We start from the raw sequence: 16,613 nt of genomic DNA on the forward strand, positions 1-16,613 counted from the left end.
TACGTAGTTTAAATATCTGTTTTTTTTCCCTCTCGTCTTCATACGAGAATTGCTTCATACTGGGTTATTTTCTTTAAAACGGAACGGAGCTAAGAATACATGCTAAGTATTAACTTATTATTATTTTATTTTATTTATTTTTTAGCGAGTCTTTTTTTACGATTTTTTTTGTAGCTGGTTACTTTAACGGACAATTTTTTTTGTTTACTGATTACGGGCAGTTTTTTAAAAGCTGAGTTCAATTACTCCCACGCCTGGTTATAGCCCGACCTTGTTGAATCAAGGAAGCCTACAGGCTACAGCCAGTTTGACGAAGTTGCAGCCTCTCTGAAAGGGTAACAGATCCATTTCTAAGGCTTTGGGACTCCAGTGAAGCACTGTGAGAACCCCAAAAGTTGATTCTGTTTATCTGGACGTCCAGATGAACAGAAACAACTTTTGGGGATTTACTTATCTGGATGACTAAGCATGCATCAAGACACTGTGAGAGCCATTATTCACAAATGGAGAAAAGTTGAAACACTGACGAACCTGGCCTAATCAAAGTCTGCACTTAAATCCTTTTAAGATGTATTGAGATGATATTTAACAGGCCGTTCAAGCTTGAAAAATCTCCAGTGTAGCTGAATTAAAACACTTCTGCAAAGAAGAGTGGGCGAAAATTCCTCTACGGCGATGATAAAGACTCATTGCCATTTATCACATATGCTTATTTGCAGTTCTTGCTGCCAAGGGTGGCACATTTAACAGGGTTTTTCCACAAGGGCTAGGTTTGGATAATTTTTCTTTCCTTGAATGAATGAAATGTTGAAATGTTTTTTTATGATCTAAAACATTTAAACGTGACAGAAATGCAAAACCCCACCCCCCAATAATGAATTAGGTATTGGGCAAATACTCAGATCACTGTATGTATAAAATATATTTTATAAAACATTTATATACAGTCTGCGGTGTATACCAATGCTTTAACACTCATGTAGTTAAAAAAAACAACACGTTTTTAATGATGTGCATAAAGTGATGGGAACTGACACACGTTTATCACATAAAATAAATTATTCACTATGACTGTACATGAACGACATGTGTATGTTAGATTTAAGTTCACTTATAAAGCCAGAATAGTTTTGATTTATAATTACTGTACAACATTGCTTACATTTTTGCCTGCACAGCAATAGCTCCTAATAAAGTTCATGCCATTAAATGGCATTTAATCAAACTAGTTTTCAGTTCTCTAACTTTATATAACTGGCAAAAGAATAAAAGGCATGTGTCTTTTAGTGAGTTCATTTTTTTCTTCATTTAGAGTATCACCTGCAACATGAATATGTCAGCGTCACTGGAGTTAACAGGCCTACATAATGTTGCCACCAGATGGCAGCCATGAAGTTTTGTGGGCTCCTGTGGAAGAGAGAAGTTTATGAGTTGTGTGAAGCCAGCAGGGTATCAGTTCACCCTCAGCTCCTTTTCTAATACAGACCCGAAATATATGTGACAATGAGGCTCATGCATGAAAACGTTAACATTAAAAAGCAGTGGTTGAAGATGTGTTTAGGTCGTCAACACCAATGTAAGAATTTGAAAATGCTCCATGCAGGTGAAAGCCCTGCATTTAGAACATCAGGCCATTACAAGGTAAATCTACTTTTCTGTCAACATCTAAAGTACTCATTCTGCAGGAAAACTGAAAAAAATGTATCACTATGCAGTGTAACGCTATTAGATTTACACAGTGCAGCACAATGCCCCACTGGGTGAGTGGGGCCTTTATGGGCCTGACTTTCCTCTCTGTGCCTCTCTCGGTTAATTTTCTTCAGTTTTCCTCACACAGTTCAAAAACATGCATTTTAAGCTGAGTGCATTTGAGTGTGCCTACAAGATTGAATTTTATCATCATGCCACATGACAGCTTTAAAAAAATTAACAATACAGCAGATGATGGGATATCCTTACTTAAGAAAAAAAAAGGCAAATGGATGAATAAGTCATCACAGTAAGAGACAAGACCTACAGGACAAGACTTATAATTAAAATAATATTCACCCATTTCACCTGCATTTGTTAAGTGTAGTGATAAGGGCCACTGCATTTTCTTTTACTTTTCTGTTTTTAAGGAGTTTGACTAAGTATGAGCATCAACATCTAGACTAGACATGTGACATGTAGCATGTTACATGCACATTTTATCTCACCTTTTTGGGTAAATGTTAAACTGCGTTGAATAAAGTGATAACACTTAGCACAGTGAAATGTATTTGAAACCTTTTGCATTTTTGCAGATTACAATTTTATCGTGGGACAGGCAGTGTGCTGCATATCTCTGTGAAGGCTATCCTTTGAATTTTAAAGCAGCTCACTAAATACAGCTGCCTGCTTCAAACTGCTAACTGCTCGGTTAGATGCTTTGTGTCTACAGATGACCAATACTGCATTGGTTCATAACAACATCCCAGAGTTTTAAAGCTTTAAATTCTACAATCATTTATTAGCTTTATTCTAATCATAGCTAATACATGTGGGCTGTTTTTCATGTATGTTGTGTTGTGTATTTGTGTTAGTGACCAGATTGCAAACTCGACACTGAGGATTTTCTAGAAAACTTCACGCATTATGAAACTCTACACTTTGTAACTTGTAATCTCATTATTTGTTCTTGGCCATGCCTTTAAGTGGCTTATCAAGGACACTCAATGGAGATACACCTGCTTGGTGGGAGGGGTAGGGGTGGGACTACATTCAAAAGCAACTACTAAATCACCTGAGATGTGAGGCCTGCAACAGAAGGATGTTAAACTGAAGTTTAAAGTTATCCCAGCACCTTACCATGCACTAATTTTACAATGTGGCATGTGTCTCCTCTCCAGCTTCTGTCCTAAAACGCTGGAAGCTCAACTGGTGTGACCTTTGGATCGATGGGAGTCTTTGCTTTTACAAGTCAGACAACAGGCGAGAGCTGGAGCATCGCGTCAGTCTCAAACTAGCATGCATAGATGTGCAGTCCGGTCAGGAATGTGGAGGTACGGCACGGATCTGTGATACAATTATACCCAGAAGCGAACATGTTCCATCACTATTTAAGTGTGAACGCTGACACACAGAAGTGCTTTACATGTGCAGTATTTTAAAGACCATGTTGGTCAGACTGTATAGAAGTTTAGAAGAAAATATCTCATGATAATAGATTACCATGTCCATGGCAAAAACGTGTATTCTTACAGTAGGCCTGGTTGCAGTTTGCTATAAAATAGGAAAGAAGCTTTAGCTCATTCATTCTCACCTTTGGTTTACCTTTAACAAATATGGGTAATTTACTCCTTTAATTTTACTCCAGGTGTGACTCCACCAGAGAGCAATCCCAGGGAGAATCTCGTCGTGGTTCACCTCATGGACGGCTCAACACTCAACCTGTGCGCAAACAGTGAAGACGAATCAATGTAGGTACTCACGCTTCGCCTCATTATTCTCTGCTTTACTTCACAACCGTCCCTCAGTTTCTCAGTCCTGCTTGTTTATTTTTCAGAGCGTGGAAACTGACTCTGCTGCAGACCAGAAGAAACCCGGTGAGTGCTTCATGCTTTCTGTAAAAAGCTTAAACACGATCAGCAAGCTCTCAGATAGTGTTTCCACCACAGAGCTAAAAGTAGTGCTTTGCTTTTTTCACTGTAGGTGTTCACATATGACCCATATGATGACTCCTACCAGGCTGTCCCCCTCAATAGCCGCCACACTGTCTACATAACACCTGGAGCAGGACCAGGTAAGATATCACAGCTTAACACAGAAAACTAGACTTATTATCGACTTAATATAATACATAGTACATATACTATAATATGTAGCCATTTTTTTTAAAGTATGGAAAATTATAATAGTTCCCTTTGATATTGTAATTTTAGGACAATAAAATTAACCAAGTGGAGCATTTTAAAGAAGCATTTAGCTCTACACTAAATAAATCTAATGCTGCGGTCTATATACTGGATCAAAAACAACAGCATTCATTTGCATTTATTATCCTAGACCATATCCTATCGAGCAAAAACAGGCTGGCTTATGAGGGCTCTTTTCTGAATCCTGTAAACAACAGGGAATTGAAATATGGCAGCTGTCTTCTTCTTCCAAAGAAGCAGACAATTCAACAGTAATCTAAATAATCCATAACTGCTTTGGTTGCTGCAGTATGTTTTATAAAACATGGCACACCACAAGAACTGAGCACTTATGATGTAGCTGGTATGTAGCCTGTGAGGAAACAGTCAGAAAACCCAGAACCATTCACTGCAATTGCCTCTGTATAACCTCATCATGTGTGATAATGCATATTTTTTGTAAGGTTTCCCACATGTGACATGTGTTACTCTGAGTACTCTTTCTTGCTGCACTGTTTGCCTCCACACATCTGCTCAGTTTGTGAGCTAATTGAATTCTGGAGCTAGATTTAGGGCACTTGATGCTCCTGCTGGGCGGTGCTTTGAATCAGCAATAAATTAAGTAGAACAAAGCAACCTTTTTTTTAAACGTGACAGTGAGCAGTGCTTAGACTAATAACAGTAATTGGTATGCTAATAACAATTTTTCTTTATGATGTTGTAAGTGTTTTATATTTGTGTCTACATTTAGCTGGACACAAGTCCACACACCTGCTCTGTAAATTAGCTGAGAGGCAGATTAGTGGGGCTTTAAATACTTCAAGAAAATCATTAAAACCCAATTAAAAGTAAAAGCCTATAGGATTTTACTTTGAAAGTATTATGCCATGTGTTTTATACATTCACTTCACTTATGTTCGCTTTGCTAGCACTGGGTTAAAAGGCCCTTTTGGCTTTGGCAATGCTTTAGTTCTTCATAGGCATGGATTCAACTAAGTACTAGAAACAATCCTCAGACATTTTGGTCCACAATGACAAGATAGCATCACATGCTTCAGATTCATCAGCTTCACGTTCACGATGTAAAAATCTCTTGCTCCGCCACATCCTAAAGCTGATCCGCTGGATTGAGATCTGGTGACTGTGGAGAAAGTTTCAGCATGATGAAGTTATGGTCATGTTCAAGAAAACAGTTTGTGACATGGCGTGTTATCCCATGGTTGTAGAGTTTTGTTGAGCCTGTGTGAATTGTATTGTCATTTTCCTGGGCCTAGCTGGGCCAGTGTGGTCTTCTGCTGCTGCAGCCCATCTACACTCAAAGATGCTCTTCTGCAAACTTGGAATGTAATCAGTGGATATTTGAGTTACTGTTGCCTTCCTAACAGAAGTCTGATCATTCTCTTATAACCTCAGGGAATGTTTAGGTATTTTCATTCAGAAATGATGCTTATGCTGTTTTGACTTCATGTTTTTTGTTTATGTTTAAACGATCTTGCGTTTAAATTTCCAGTGGAAGTGGTAGATACGCGCATGCACTGTGGTTAGTTTTTGCACAGAAGCCCATCGATACTGCAATACCGGCACACTGTATGCCAGTTAGTTTAAGTTCATTTTAATAAGCACAACTGGGATTTGACACGAGCTGATACTTAAATTCGGGACCAGGAAAAAGGCCTTTGTCAATAAATGAGTTCAGTTCATCACCGGTGCACAATCCACAGCACCACAATGATCTTCAAGTTGCGGACTGTTCTGACATTGTCCCTTTTTACAATCCTGATCTGCCCTTATTTTTCTAGACATTCAAAGCAACCGTCATGTTAACACAAATGGTATAAGTGTCTTCTTTCTGTCTATATTTTAGGAACCCACCAGGTGGTTGTTCAAAGGGACCCGTTTGATGGCGTGGTGGAGCATCTAGCACTGGGAATGTTAGCAGGAATGGCAGCCGGGGCAGCCATGCGATCCTTCCTTTGGATGCCCTTGTTTTTTTGCTGAGATGACTGACATTACTGACAGGAGAGCAAAGCCTGCCTGTCACCAAGACAAGGGAGTTGGACATCTAACGAGCATGTGTAGAACAGGCTTTCCCATCATACTTGCTCTGATAAAAAAGCTGCTTTTGTTCTTTATTATGAGCATATAAAACCTGCGTTGTCATCTTAAACGTGTAAAACACTGTCAGATGCTGCTCCCCTGTGTCGTCTGTGTTTTAAAAATACTGGCTGCCACAATATTAGAAGAACAAACATTACGGTTTTAAAGCGTACATACGAGAATGTGGTTTTGGGGAGCTTTGTGCACTTTGTTCTCACTTGTCTTTTGTAAGTTTTGCTTTTACTTGCTGGTTAAGTTTAAGCACCAAAAATTACTTGTTTAGATTTATGCACAAAACTCTTGGTATAACACTACACATTGTACTGCAACAGCACCAAGGTTGTAGAGTTTTACATCACCACTTATGAACGTTTGCAAAGCAGGAAGTTGGTTTTATATACGAGTTATTTTACCAGTGGAATTCTAGACAAAGTGTAGTTTGTAAGAAATATTAAAATATTAGCACCTCACTAGAAAACAAGTAGATATATTAAAAATAAATTATAATACACTGAAATTCACTTTTGTTTTCACTGCACAACAGTCCTAGCTATACAACCACTAACTAGCATTTTTCATAGCTCTCGTCAGTAACACTGCCTCGACTACCTGAAGATGGACGGATGACCCAAAAGCTCAGCAGGTCACACTTCAAGGGACTGAAGACTGCGTCTCAGGCAGTCAGCTTGCCTTTAGGTCAAAGTGTTTGATGAAACCATGGGTTTAAACTACAACTGCAAGTCCAACAACTATGGAAGTTTGAGGAGTCCACTAATAAGGAAAACATTTGACACCCATGAGTCAGTTGAGTTATTTAGTTGAAATTTTGAGACATTAATCCCAAAGCAAAAAATAGAAGTTGTTTTTGGAAGTGGAAACAAGCTTCCATAAAATATAAAGAGACACTATTTTCCCAAAATATATTTCAAATTTATTATTGTATTAATATTTCAAAAAAAAAAAAAAAATATCCACAAAGCATTTCTACTCTGTATCCATCAACACACTGACAATGATGCTAATGTAATCTCAGCAAAGACTGACATGAGCTGTGTGATCTTTCGGTGCATACATTTATTGCAGTTCTATGTTGCATGCTACAACTATAGTATTAAAATGCAAAACATGTATTAAATGATCGCGTTCAACTATTCTCTTGTCTTTATAACCAGAATCAGTGCACATGAAAAAAAAATCCTGCAGAGCTCGAAAAGAAAGAACCAAGAATATGGAGTTGTATGCATCACACCACATCAGTGCTTTGAGGGGGATGGATGTATAAATGCAGGTCTGTTTAAGGTATGATCCATGTGAGGGCTTAAGAATAAATGAACCACATGTGGCACCCATATTTATCCCACAAACTTTATTCCCTACCGAGAGGAAACTGCCCAGTATATATATCTATAAAACACATTTTCTAAGATTTTTTTAAATGTTTCAGAATTTCTTTGACACTTCTGTTGGCAACGTAATTTCTAACGGTTAGTTATAATTGCCATCTTCTCAATATTTTAATTAAATTGCAACAGAAGACGACTTCTGAAAAATTAAAGTTAATGAGGCTTCTGCTGCTCTTCTCTTATGTTTCTTATGACTCTTAAAAAATAATAATAATAATAAAAGCTGGAAGTGCAAAGTATGCATGGCTGATTAGCCAGTGTTTCAACTTTTGGGTTACTCTGATTTATAACCTGTCAAATAAAAACCTCTGGCTTTAGTAGAGCCCTGTGAAATCAGCCTCAGGTCTGGTTTGTGACTGAAGCAGCTCCAGCTTTCTGGTGATCCTCAAGTCTCTTTGCTGCGCGGTTCGCAAAATCTGTTACACTACAAAACAACACCCCATCTCCGGATGTTAGTCGATAGTTTGTGATTGGTATGTGTGTGCAGTCCAACCAGGGGCAGCCGTTTCACATTCACTCATTGCTCCACAAGAACTCAATTCTTACAAAGGCTCATTTGGCACATACATGAACTCCAATTACTCTCCAATACGCTGGGCTTTAGCAAATTGTCTTTACAAAAATAGAGATCACTTTCTGAAATTATTCATAACCCGCGTACTGTTACTCCTCCTTACAGGTAACTCCCCTCTGAGCCCGTCCATTCACTTGCCCGTTAGGCTTCGCTTCGTCATTTCCCAACTTTCCCTCTGCTTGAAGTTTCCTGATCAGATCATGGGGACCTTTCCCCATCAGAGCTGACGGGTGCCTATAGGAGCCTCCCAGGCGGTCCCACAGAGTGAAATATTGACCGTAGTTGTAGTCGAAGAAGAGGTGGTGGTCAGTGTGGTGAGCTGAGCCGTTGATGACGCTCGTCAGAGCTCCGGGTACACGATAGTCGCCGTCGTGGATGGAGATGGTCCAGATGTTAACGAAAACGTAAAGAACCAAGTAGAGCACCTTGTGGAGGGGGAAGAGGAACGGGTAGATGTGGTAGGGCATTCCTTGCAGGAAGCCGTCCACTGGATGAAAAGCATGACTGGCAAAGGGAGTGGGGATCTTCCAGATGTGGTGTGGTTTGTGAAACAGCTGTTGGGGACAAGAGAGCAGTGAGGTCAATAAAGTTTAACGCACGATAAAGACATTTCCACTATTCAGCAACTGTATATTGCCAGTATGAAAAAACACAAGTGTCCTCACCTTGTAAATAAGCTTATGGTGTAAGAAGCGGTGAATCCAGTAGATGCACATGTCAGTAAAGAACAGGAATGAAATCATACTCAGGAAAAGGCCGGGCCAACCTGAAAGCACAGAGGTCATGTCACCGACAAAAACTTTAGGAAAATTTGAAACATTTTCTGCTGCTTCTTCAGCTTACCGAGGGGCGAATCGGCGACATGATCGTAGAGTTTGCTGTAGCCTCTGACTTCAGTGAAAAACAAAGCCACAGTGGGAATGCTGATCACGGGCAGAGAGGTCATCGCATATTTGATTTCTCGCCATACTTGATTCTACAAATAACAATAAGTAACATTTTTTTAATATGTAATAAAATAAATAAGAATGGAAAAAAAAAAATAAAAAATGAAACCAATGTGGGGAATTCCTGTTATTAACTTTGATGGACAAAATTATCAAAGCGCATTTCAAACAAAGTAGTTTGGGGGCTAAAAAAAACAAAAATTTATCTCACCCAGCCTTAAAAGACACACAAAGGCTTTCATGAAGAGACCCTCACCCCAGTTAAATGGCCCAATTAAAGCACTACATGTAGACACTACATGTCCGTTAGGCAGGAAAAGCATTAACAACACTACAGGAGGTGAAACCAGTAACATAAACAACTATAAAATACAGTTAGTTTCGCAATAAAAACACTATTAATTCTTGGTTTTGAAGCCATAGTGTGCACACACGACAGTAATTTGCAAGTGTTCCTATAAATCTGTACACCCTTTTGCAGATACAAAGGTCAATTGATTGCAGGCTTTAGCTCTGCCAACACTCAGTCATAAAAACAAGATATGGGCTTTATACCTCCAAGAAGTGTGGGTGTTTCATCAGATTGTGGTCGAAGATGAAGTAGTAGCTGATGGCTCCCAGGCCCAGGTACAGGACTGCAGCTCCGAGGTTCGTCACCACCAGCAGGCTGATAATCTGCCGCAGGGCTCCGTCTTCAGGCCACGACGCTGGGTACACGTACGGCGTGAAGAAGTAGTAGTCAGCGACATTCAGCACAAGATCCATGGCTGAATCTGTAAAAATACAACAAAAGAAAGTCAATATTTATATCAGAGCATTTCCTTTTAGTAGTTTTTAAACAGACAGGTCACTAGGTGCACTGCTTCTTCATAGTGGGTCCTCTAATCTCTTACAGGAGTCAAAATCCTGACACTGCAGATTGATTTGAAAGAGCTGATTTTGATTTATTTGCAGTTTTTATTCTGACACCAGATTTTAAATTAATTGAAACCTTACAGGCCTTTGTACAGTCGTTATATTAAATAAAAAAATTAAGTATTTGAATCTAGATTTTTGTCAGTGTTGAGAGGTTTAGTCTCCCTTATTCACCTTTAATTTTCTCGCCATCCATTATCTTTTGCTTATCTGGTGTCAGGTCATATTGAGTATGCTAACAGACATTCCACAAATCCTTCTTCCCAGTTGCCCATAAAATATCCAATGGAGGGTGCACAGAAAGTTCCTAGCCAAGTGCCTGAACCTCCACTGCTCATTTTCATAGCTTCTAAATTTTACAGCCGTTGCCATCTTAGAGTGATGCAGAGATGGAAAAGTCACAGACTGTATGCCACTCCTGGTTCAGTAACATATGGTGATTCATACAGTGGCGTGCTGTTGCTGCCAGGTAGTGAGTTGGTGGTTTTCCCATCAACACCTCCTGCTTAATGCTGATAGGCCACCCTTGGCTGCCAACTGAACATATTCAAATTTAACACCAAACCTGCTACTCCTCTAGGTTCAGTCTTAACTGGCAATGTAGGCAAACAAATGGGCTTAAAGTCACAGACTGCTGAGTTACTGTTGTCTTCCTCGTAGTTGGGTTACATGCTTTTTTGGAAATGTTAGAGCAACCACAGCACTAGTCTGGCAGCTCGGGAATTTCATAACTAGTTTTCCAATAAATATCAGACAGATGTAGCCAAGATGCAGTCATCTTGGAAGGCCTCCTGGCACTTCCTTTGTGTCATTATCCAACTTAAACTTTATTTTAGTGGATTTTTTAAAAAGTGCATGTATAAAGTCACATTTGTTGAAAAACGCTTAAACTCTTAAATTCATAAATAAGGCTTTAATTTCCCCCACCCATCTGAAAGTGGTACTTTTACCACCTTCTTTGCAGTTTGCATTTCTCCCACAGACTTAACGGCAGGTGCCCATCAGGCGTGTAAATCAGACTCATAGTTGGAATTCCACCAAAAGAAACACCTGACGGTGGCATTTACCGACACCAAGCGTGCCATCGGCCGCCTTTCTTTGATCACTGTCCTGAACCGGTTAGATCAGATAACATAGCCTAACTGTCACATACACATAACGGTAAGTGAAAGAGCCCGGAGTTTGTAAAAATCACAAAAACCGAATAAGCATTTGCATTGTCCGTCTTTAACATTACCGTTTCCGTTTCAACCGAAACGCGTAAAGTATTTCGTCACAGCTCCACATCGCTCACTTTCCTCTAAGAAAATTAAAAATGGGTATTTGAAACAGGCTGGATGGATGTACACTGAAAAGTTTTGCAAAACACATACATGAACGCAAAAACATGACAATAACTACTCGTTATGCGTAGAAACCCCGTTTTTTGCAGAATTTTGCTTCACTAAAGGGACTCCAAAAAGGCTTCATCGGGTTTAAATATAACTAACCTGGAGTGTCACACTATTAATATAAAGTTACAGCCATGTAAATAGCACTGTACCTTTTCTTGGTTGCAGGTATCCCGGAACAACGATGGGGGGAGGCTCACTCAACTAAAGTCGGGCAGACGACCAATTAACAGCTAGTTTCCCAAAACGTCACACGAAGATTCACCAATGAGCGACGAGTTTCTCATCACGGCAGGGTTGTTGTGTTTTCCTATTGGCTAGTCGAAGGATCTGATCATGGCGTTACTGAATCTGTGCTAAATGTCCTGCAACAGCTGGATCATCAGGACAGAAGATGAAACACCTTAAAGGAAGTTTTACCTGAACGACAAAACGCCCCGAATGCGCTGCATTATAACTTCTACAGAAACAATAGTAGCAAAATTCATTTACAAACTTTAGGTACTGAAAGTCATTCAGTGTTTTTCACTTCCCTTGTATTAAATGGAAGGATTACATAAATATGGGAGCCATTGCTGCAATTCGGCATCCTCCAGCATCTGCACTGCACTTTAAAAAAATGACTTTTAGTAGTCTTTCCATGACTACACTAGTTTGCTTTAAGACAAAACCCAGATACAGCACTGAGAAACTGTTAAACTGTGACATGCACAACATAATTGGAGACGACACGTTAACTAAAGGAATTAAAATTAAACCCAGACAGATGCGTATTTTAATGCAATTGAAAAGCAAAATTATATTCCAATATGAAATAATTACATTTGGCTTGCTGGGATAGTAGAAATACCTCAGGCTGCACTGTCTTTAAAATAACTTTCCCAGCTTTATACCTCTCTTGTCTGACTGTGACAGTAGATAAAATATAGCAACTTTTATTTGTCCCAAAGGTGGGGAATTCCTACAGCACATATTCATAAACATTAAGGAATAACATAAATATGTGATAAAGTCAAAATGAGTTAACAATAGCTTACTGGATGTAAGCCACGCTTTCTCCTTCCAGATGAGTATTGTGCCTTCAAATTTAACTTGAAATGGAAAAAAAGTATACAAAATGATGCAGTTTGATGTTAATGTCAGTGGTGACAAATTCCTTTTTATTGTGACAGAAACAAACAAACAAAACCCTGACGCCTGTCTAACCACAAGATGTCAGCAGTGCTCTAATGTACAAGTGAGAGCAGCCTCAGCCATGACTGATATATTACTCATGACTGCAGGCACTATGGGAATATACAGAGATTTTATGGTAGCACCACTGGACGTTAGTGCATTTTAGTGTAACACATGGATTTATTACTGGACACACTATTACCTTCAATGTGAAAGTACAGGATTATTATAGGAAAAAGCAATAAAATGGTTATAGCATAACCCTTCATAAAAGCTTTTATATTATATTATATTATATTATATTATATTATATTATATTATATTATATTATATTATATTATATTATATTATATTATATATATTATATTATATTTAAATCTAGTATTTATCCGGTGGGTCACTTTTTTTTATCAAGATATGTAATTTTAAATAAGCCACAAATGGAGAATCGGAGTTACGTGTCTCTTCTTTAGTTGTGATTTTGTTCAAATTCAGCTGTTTTGCTTTCATGACATACACCTTAACAGAGCACACTGCCATTTTCCATTAAGTTTTCATTATGTTTATCATACATCTTTATGGTTATATTACTGCATGTTATATAACATGATATTCACGTTTATATACAATATTAAGAATTTATTTGTGTAATATAAACACAAATAACACCATGTTTTACTGCTTGCAGTGATGAGTCACTGAGCTTCAGTCCAGTTCTTGTGTAATTTGGCATACCTCACCCTTTTCCCTGTTTCCATTTCTTATGAATGGTTTCTCAACATCCACCATTTCAATGAGGAGTAGAGTGGTGGATGCGAACAGTAGATGGATCAATGGAAGGACCAGATACACCTCTGAGATCTCGTGTTGAGTCTTTGCTGGATTTTCTCCTGTTTCTTAAGGACGTGACTTTCAGATACTGTTCAAGTTTTGTAGATGAAGTTTTAATTTTTTGGTCTGTTGCTCCTTGTTTCGTACTCAACTTTGTTTCGTCCAGTTTTCTGAAATACTTTACGACACCCTACCAAGCATGCCGAGATATTCCAGGTTTTCGATTAATAGCTCTTTGGGAATCACCTTGTGAGTGCAAAACACTATTTTTATGCCTGTCAAAGTGTGATTATTGGCATTGTTGCACTTTCAACAAAAGAAATGGGAACACATTGTGTTTTTGTAACAGGCTGCTAGTAACAAAATGCCTGAAGAGACTAAAATCAAAGCTGGTTCTTTGCTAAATTTTCTGTTATCTGTGGACACGATGCCGATTCATCCCTTGAGTTAAGTCCTTTTTTTTATGCTTGAATGATTCATAGGTCAGTCTTATTGTGTGTCACGACAAATAGCTTAAATGCAACACAGTTGTGGAGTAGCGATATATATAAAAATTCATCAAAGACGATAAAGCAGAATTAAAAATGTCTCAGTAAATGTAGGAGAGACAGCAACAAAGTAGTTCAGTATATCACAGTGGACAGTGCAACAAAGTGACAGTTTACACAGAAGCCACGGCCACAGCAGTTTTCATCCTCAGCTGGAGGGAAGTATCAGACATTGCAGGTGTCTGAGCATCATCTAGGTCTTTAACACTGCTCTCCTCTGCCAGGGTCAGCTCATTGTGTCCACACCTCTCAGAATTGTTCCCTTTGTGTTACTGATTTTAAAGCACTGATATGCCAGTTGGTTCTTGGTCAGTGTTGACGTTGGGCTTTGTTGTGTGTAACCTCTTTCATTGGGTCTGCTGTCATAGTAGGCCATAGCCTGTTTTCTCAGCAGACTCCCCAACGTCTGACTCCAACATCCCTCTTTTATTATTATTATTATTATTTTTTATATGTTTTGACAGATACAACCAGTGCCTGCTTGAACCGAATACATCAATAATAATATGTTGCGTGTATGAATTAAGAGACTGAGTCGATTTGAGGGGAACTCACTCTACTTTAGAGGGAAGTTGCTGTTTTAAATACACCAAGAGTTGTCTAGCAGGCTGTGAAGTCATCTCCCTCTGTGTGCAGAAAAACACGCACCAATCAGGATATCTGCAGAGAGGCAACCATCACGCTGAGCTCCAGATAACCTGCTGTTCATCATCTCCTCAGTAGGCAAAAACAGTGGATGTGTCACTTTGAGAAATGTAATCAAAAACTGGAGAAACTTGCTGCAACACAGTCACAGATTAATGTTTCAAGTCATAATATATTTGATTGTCTTGCCACTTCACTGGTTACAATTCATGTCTGCAGTGAGCAATTGTCATTATCGTTATCAGTAATCACAAACTTTTTTCTTTTTTTACTCAGAAAGATTAATTTAACACTTTTCAGCAGCTCCCAGCGTCACACTGGCGAAGCTGCATATATAAACCCGAGTGCACCTGAGCCCGAATAAACTGGATATATTTCATACTGACACACGAGAGCCACTTAGCAACATGTCAGCCTGCGAGTCTCAGGTTAAAGCGCACACCAGATCATTCACAGAAGAACACGCCACCGAACACTTGTGAATGACGTGTCTTTATTGACCAAATGAATCCACATCTTGGTCATATTCGTCGAGAGGTTTGTTGGATCAGACCGTCCTGCGCGTAAACCATCCAAACGGTCACGAGGACCACTTCACCTCCTCTTTTGGATTTGGTTACTGCAGGCCACAGCTGCTGCTGTTTAGGCAGTTTTGGGACTGTGGCTGCATCTGCTCATAAATAACACAGTCTCATAAAATTTAATGAAATGAGAATTAACTATGACACACGGATTAGGCTGTATGAATACTGCAAACATCATTTTCCTCTACTTTTTGAATGGATGACAAAAGCATTTTTCATCATTACCATTCATAATGATGCACATTGCAACTTTGGCTTAAAATATTTTTTTAAATGGCTGGAGGACAGAAATAATTCAGCTCAATTTTATTTATACAGCACCAAATCACAACTGTCTAAGATAAAGACCCCACAATATAAAACCACAACAATCAAATGACCAAGGACTTGGCGACAGTGGGAAGGAGAAACTCCATTTTAACAGGAAGAAACCTCCAACAGAACCAGGCTCAGGGAGGGGAGGGGCCATCTTTGTGAGCAGTTGGGAGTGATGTGAAGAAGCCAGGACAAAAGACACACTGTGAAAGAGAGCCATAGATGAATAATAACTAATGATTAAATGCAGAGTGGTGTGTAGACACTAGTGAGTGAAGAACAAACACTCAGTGCATCATGGGAAGCTCCTGCAGCGTAACTAAGGGAGGGTTTGGGGTCACCTGATCCAGCTCTAACTACATGCTTTATCAAAAAGGAAAGTTTTGAGCCTGGTTTTAAAAGTAGAGAGGGTGTCTGGCTCCCAAATAAAAAGCTGGAGCTGGTTCAACAGAAATACAATAACAAGCCTGGAGGAAAGAGTCTTGATATATTGTAACTACTCACATCCCGTTAAAGTGTTTTTGGCATTTCAATTCAGAAAGTGTCCACAAACTGAATCTTCAGCTGAACCAGCTATTCTGAGCCATTATTGTTATTGACCAACTCGGACTCGTTTTGCATTGGAACCTTTTTGAAGAGCGTCCCAAACTGCCCTTGTCAGCTCAGCTGTAATGTACAGCGTAATACATTCCTATTTAAAAAGCTATCTGAAAGACTGCAAAAGCCATAGAAATAATCATGTTGTGATAAATCAGTTACAGATGGGTGGCTGCTGAGCTATTAACCTAATAAACAATGCTTGGGCAGGCCTGCACTAAAGAGTGTGAAACTCTCGCAGCGGCTAACCGTATTTACTACCAAACAAAGTGCTGTAACATAAAAATTATGCTTGTTGTCATCGCCTCTACGCTAGAGCGTCCTCTGTTCACCTGTTGAATCCCAATTAACTACTCAGTGGTGCTTTAGCCCCGGTTTGGTCTGCCAGCTTTAGAGGGAAATGTCAAACTCTTTGGCTTGCGGGACATTTGACTGCTCGTTCTCTGGCCAGGAAACACATTTCCGTGGATTGGTACAATTTTACTGCACATATTTACAACATAGGATTTTGCAGAGACCAAGGACTTTGTATGCTGTGTGAGATGGCCCATAATTAAAAGCACTTTGCAAATGAGCTGGTGATAAATGTTCCAGTTAAACTGTGTTAAATGATGTCCAAGTCTTCTTCTGTAGACTTGTTCCTGTAGGGGGGGTCACCACATAAGATCATCTGTTTCCATCTCTTCCTTTCCTCTCCATCTTCTTCTGTCACATA

General features: G+C 39.2%; 2 protein-coding genes across 2 annotated transcripts; one reads left to right on the forward strand and one right to left on the reverse strand.

Annotated features, from left to right (window-relative positions):
* The first annotated feature begins 21 nt into the window (after positions 1-21).
* On the forward strand, positions 22-7,123 carry plekhb1 (pleckstrin homology domain containing B1). The gene is made up of 6 exons (XM_005916073.2): positions 22-106; positions 2,871-3,023; positions 3,338-3,440; positions 3,527-3,566; positions 3,673-3,763; positions 5,740-7,123. Exons 1-6 carry the CDS (start codon positions 100-102, stop codon positions 5,871-5,873), a joined length of 528 nt encoding a protein of 175 aa, XP_005916135.1. The 5' UTR covers positions 22-99; the 3' UTR covers positions 5,874-7,123.
* Positions 7,032-11,425, reverse strand: sc5d (sterol-C5-desaturase). Its single transcript, XM_005916072.3, has 5 exons — positions 11,355-11,425; positions 9,452-9,669; positions 8,793-8,925; positions 8,615-8,715; positions 7,032-8,503 (listed from the first exon to the last, which is right to left on the reverse strand). The coding sequence occupies exons 2-5, from the start codon at positions 9,659-9,661 to the stop codon at positions 8,039-8,041; spliced, it is 909 nt and encodes a 302-aa protein (XP_005916134.1). The 5' UTR covers positions 9,662-9,669; positions 11,355-11,425; the 3' UTR covers positions 7,032-8,038.
* Between the last annotated feature and the right edge of the window lie 5,188 nt (positions 11,426-16,613).

This window comes from Haplochromis burtoni, unplaced genomic scaffold (assembly GCF_018398535.1).
Source record: "Haplochromis burtoni strain Fernald_Lab_line unplaced genomic scaffold, NCSU_Asbu1 Contig_17, whole genome shotgun sequence".
Lineage (NCBI taxonomy): Eukaryota > Metazoa > Chordata > Actinopteri > Cichliformes > Cichlidae > Haplochromis > Haplochromis burtoni.

Bases quoted from the DNA above. Each gene is read 5' to 3' on its own strand.
- plekhb1 (XM_005916073.2), top strand. The intron at 3,024-3,337 runs GTACGGCACGGA...ATTTTACTCCAG, and splicing joins GTCCGGTCAGGAATGTGGAG to GTGTGACTCCACCAGAGAGC. The intron at 3,567-3,672 runs GTGAGTGCTTCA...TTTTCACTGTAG, and splicing joins TGCAGACCAGAAGAAACCCG to GTGTTCACATATGACCCATA.
- sc5d (XM_005916072.3), bottom strand. From the start codon at position 9,661: ATGGATCTTGTGCTGAATGTCGCTGACTACTACTTCTTCACGCCGTAC. The intron at 8,926-9,451 runs GTATAAAGCCCA...TGTTATTTGTAG, and splicing joins AACACCCACACTTCTTGGAG to AATCAAGTATGGCGAGAAAT. The intron at 8,504-8,614 runs GTGAGGACACTT...TGTCCCCAACAG, and splicing joins ACCATAAGCTTATTTACAAG to CTGTTTCACAAACCACACCA.